The sequence below is a fragment of the Coregonus lavaretus genome (assembly GCF_964263955.1).
Source record: "Coregonus lavaretus genome assembly, chromosome: 34".
Lineage (NCBI taxonomy): Eukaryota > Metazoa > Chordata > Actinopteri > Salmoniformes > Salmonidae > Coregonus > Coregonus lavaretus.
The window spans coordinates 19193154-19196259 of NC_140021.1; the positions used below are offsets into that span (position 1 = coordinate 19193154).

The following is a 3106-nucleotide window of genomic DNA, read 5'->3' on the forward strand; positions in this document are numbered from 1 at the left end:
TTTATTAAATCACTTAATCAAAACAGGTTAAGGTGTTCACACTAGGCAGCAAGCCAGCACAATTAAGATAAAAGTAAAGAGGTGACTTAAAGACGTGATTTACAGAGATACTGTATGTTCAATCCAACAGAGATTCCGCTGTTCTACACTAACTAAAACGAATTCATAAAAAATATATAGCTGCAAGCAGCAATGAAACGTGCTGACTTATGAGCAAGCTGAAAGAGACAGTAGCATGGAAGCATTATACATCCTCCCTTCAAGTTGATAAAGTTTCAAGTTGATAAAGTGAAGAGAAGTGAAGTTATTAGGGCTTTTTTTATTTGTTTTTATCACTTAGCTTTTTTGAAACTTAGTAGAGACTGACATGATGAACATACATTGTGAGTTTCGAGTCAATCTGGGTTATGTTTCATGAGAAGAAGAGTTTTGAAAATGTTATGAAAAATCCAAGATGGTGGAAAATCCAATATGGCGGATCTCATGGGTCTTTGAGACTAATTTGTTCCTTATGATGAGAAACACTGGTATACCAAGTTTCGTGGTTGTATGTCAAACAGGGCCACCGGGCTGAGCCTTAGACTTTGAATGCTTATTACAGCGCCACCTATGGGTGTTGTTATACTTTGATATTGCCAAAGTATATATATTTTTTTACAGTTGCCAATCGGGAACAGGAAGACCAGAATTGGGCATGCATTTAGTAGGAATAGGTAGTCCATATATGGGCGTAATCAAAGAAACTCTGGTTGCTACTAAGGGCTCAATTCAATCAGATCCGCTTTAGCCAACATCCGCATGGCGGTGGTTTTGGTGGTGTCGGAGGTGGAACTGCGTTAGAGCTGTCAAATCCACAAGTGGCTCCCGGCACTACACCTAAAGCGGACATTGCCATTGGCTGCACAGAGTCACATTAACAGAAATCCAATGCAGCCTTGTTTACAATTTTGAACACTGGAATGTGAGATGTAATCTACACCTCAATTAGGATGATAGAAATCCTCATTATTTTGTTTAATGATTTTTCTATTTGAACGTAATTATTTCTATACAGCCTACACGTTCTCTTTCTGAACTACTAACGCGAGTGGTACAGGTGTGGCTTCGTGACAATGATCAAGAGCAGCTGCTCACTGATTTGACAGCTCCAACGCAGTTCCACCTCCGACACTGCCAAAACATCCGCTATGCGGGTGTCTGCTATCGCTGGTTAACGCTTAATCTGATTGAATCTAGGCCTACATTAATTCCCAACTTTCACCATTTAGCAACAGTGGTAAGACCCAGTTAGTGCAAACAGCAAATGTCCCTGGAATCTGACCTGTGGTGCCGTAGAGAGGGACAGGAGAGCAAACAACAGTGGATAAAAGACTGGAACTACCCTTGGCACCATTAAAATATCAACAGGCAGAGTGAGACAGACTTTCTGTACAGAGACAAACGGAGACATATTGAGACATTATAGTGAGACATTTGAGAAATGATGCTGGTGGTACGTGTGACTGTTGTCCTGGGACTCATCTCAGTGGGCGGCTCCCAGGTTGCCCCTTCAACCTCTGAGGAACTCCTGAGATCACTGGAGCAGCGCAGCCTCAATCAGACTCTGGATAAGTGGCCGCCTATAGCTGAGATTTCAAACCATCCTTCTTGGGAGTTAGTGCCTGTTGGTAACCAGAACAACACCCTTGACGTCACCCAGTTCCAATCCTTAAGAGGAACATGCTTCAGGATAATCTCTAACTTGACTCGCAGGCTTCACTGCTTGAACCCCTAATAATAATAAACGCCAAATAAAACAATAGAGTTTCTCGCAGCTTCGCTGCGTGAACCCCTAACAAGCAATTGTTACAGGAAAAAAACGTAAAAGTTTCTAAATACGAGGGTCAACGGCATCATCGCATTTCTCGTTCCATGATGGGCGCATGGACACATGGCAACATTAACTCACTGTTTTGCTGCTCCCTAAAATGATATTTTAATAAGGCTTTGGTGATTAAGATTCGTTTCAAGGCGGTCTCACAAACAAAACAACTCTGTCCTCAGTTGGTCCACATGGGCCAGCTCAGGAGAACCTCTATCAACGATATCAACTCTGTCTCTCTCTCTCTCTCTCTCTCTTCTTCTCTCTCTCTCTCTCTCTCTCTCTCTCTCTCTCTCTCTCTCTCTCTCTCTCTCTTTCTGTCCTGCTCTCTCTCTATGTCTCTGCCGCTTCTGCATTTTCTGTGCCGTTGATCAGGGAATGGATGGATGGATAGAGTGGGAGGGAGAGAGGAGAAGGGAAACTGGGGCAGTGGGGACACACTGTCTACTAGGATAGTGTATCCTCCTCTCTTCTCTTCTCCACACCTGTCCTCCCCTCTCTTCTCTCTCTTCACCTCACCTCTCCTCTCTCTCCTCACCTGTCCTCCCCTCTCTTCTCCTCTCTTCACCTCACCTGTCCTCCCCTCTCTTCTCCTCTCTTCTCCTCTCCTCTCTTCTCTTCTCTTCTCTTCTCCTCACCTGTCCTCCTCTCTTCTCCTCACCTCTCTTCCCTCTCTTCTCCTCACCTCTCTTCTTCTCTCTTCTCCTCACCTCTACTATCCTCTCCTCTCTTCTCTTCTCTTCTCCTCACCTGTCTCCCCTCTCTTCTCCTCACCTCTCTTCCCCTCAATTCTCCTCACCTCTCTTCTCTTCTCTTCTCTTCTCCTCACCTCTACTCTTCTCTCTTCTCTTCTGCTCTCCATCAGGGAAATAGATTGGCGTAGACATCTCACACTCTTCATTTGCATAGCATTATGCCCCAATTTCCCAAGTGATTCTTAAATCATTGGACTCTCTCTCTTCTCTTCTCTTTCTCTCTCTCTATCATTATTTATCTAATTCACCCTCATTATATTCCTGCATAAATCTTTTCTGTGATTGTTAGCATTTTGTTCACATTTTCTAACTATCTTTTCGTTTTGATGTCATCTAAACCATAACAGTCATTTACATAACAACATACAGCTGGAATCATTTTTTACATTACCTATTATAGCACTGTGAGACACTACCACTGGGCACAGACGTCAATTTGACGTCTATCCCACATTGGTTCAAAGTAATTTCATTGAATGAAGTAGAAACA

At 43.2% G+C, this 3106-nt stretch overlaps 1 protein-coding gene across 1 annotated transcript in view; it reads left to right on the plus strand.

Moving 5' to 3' along the window:
• Positions 1 to 3106, plus strand: part of mmp16a (matrix metallopeptidase 16a (membrane-inserted)) — a 53034-nt gene that overhangs the window by 27121 nt on the left and 22807 nt on the right. The window contains 1 exon segment of the mRNA XM_084152138.1: positions 1527 to 1663. Coding sequence (XP_084008264.1) covers positions 1527 to 1663 — 137 coding nt within the window.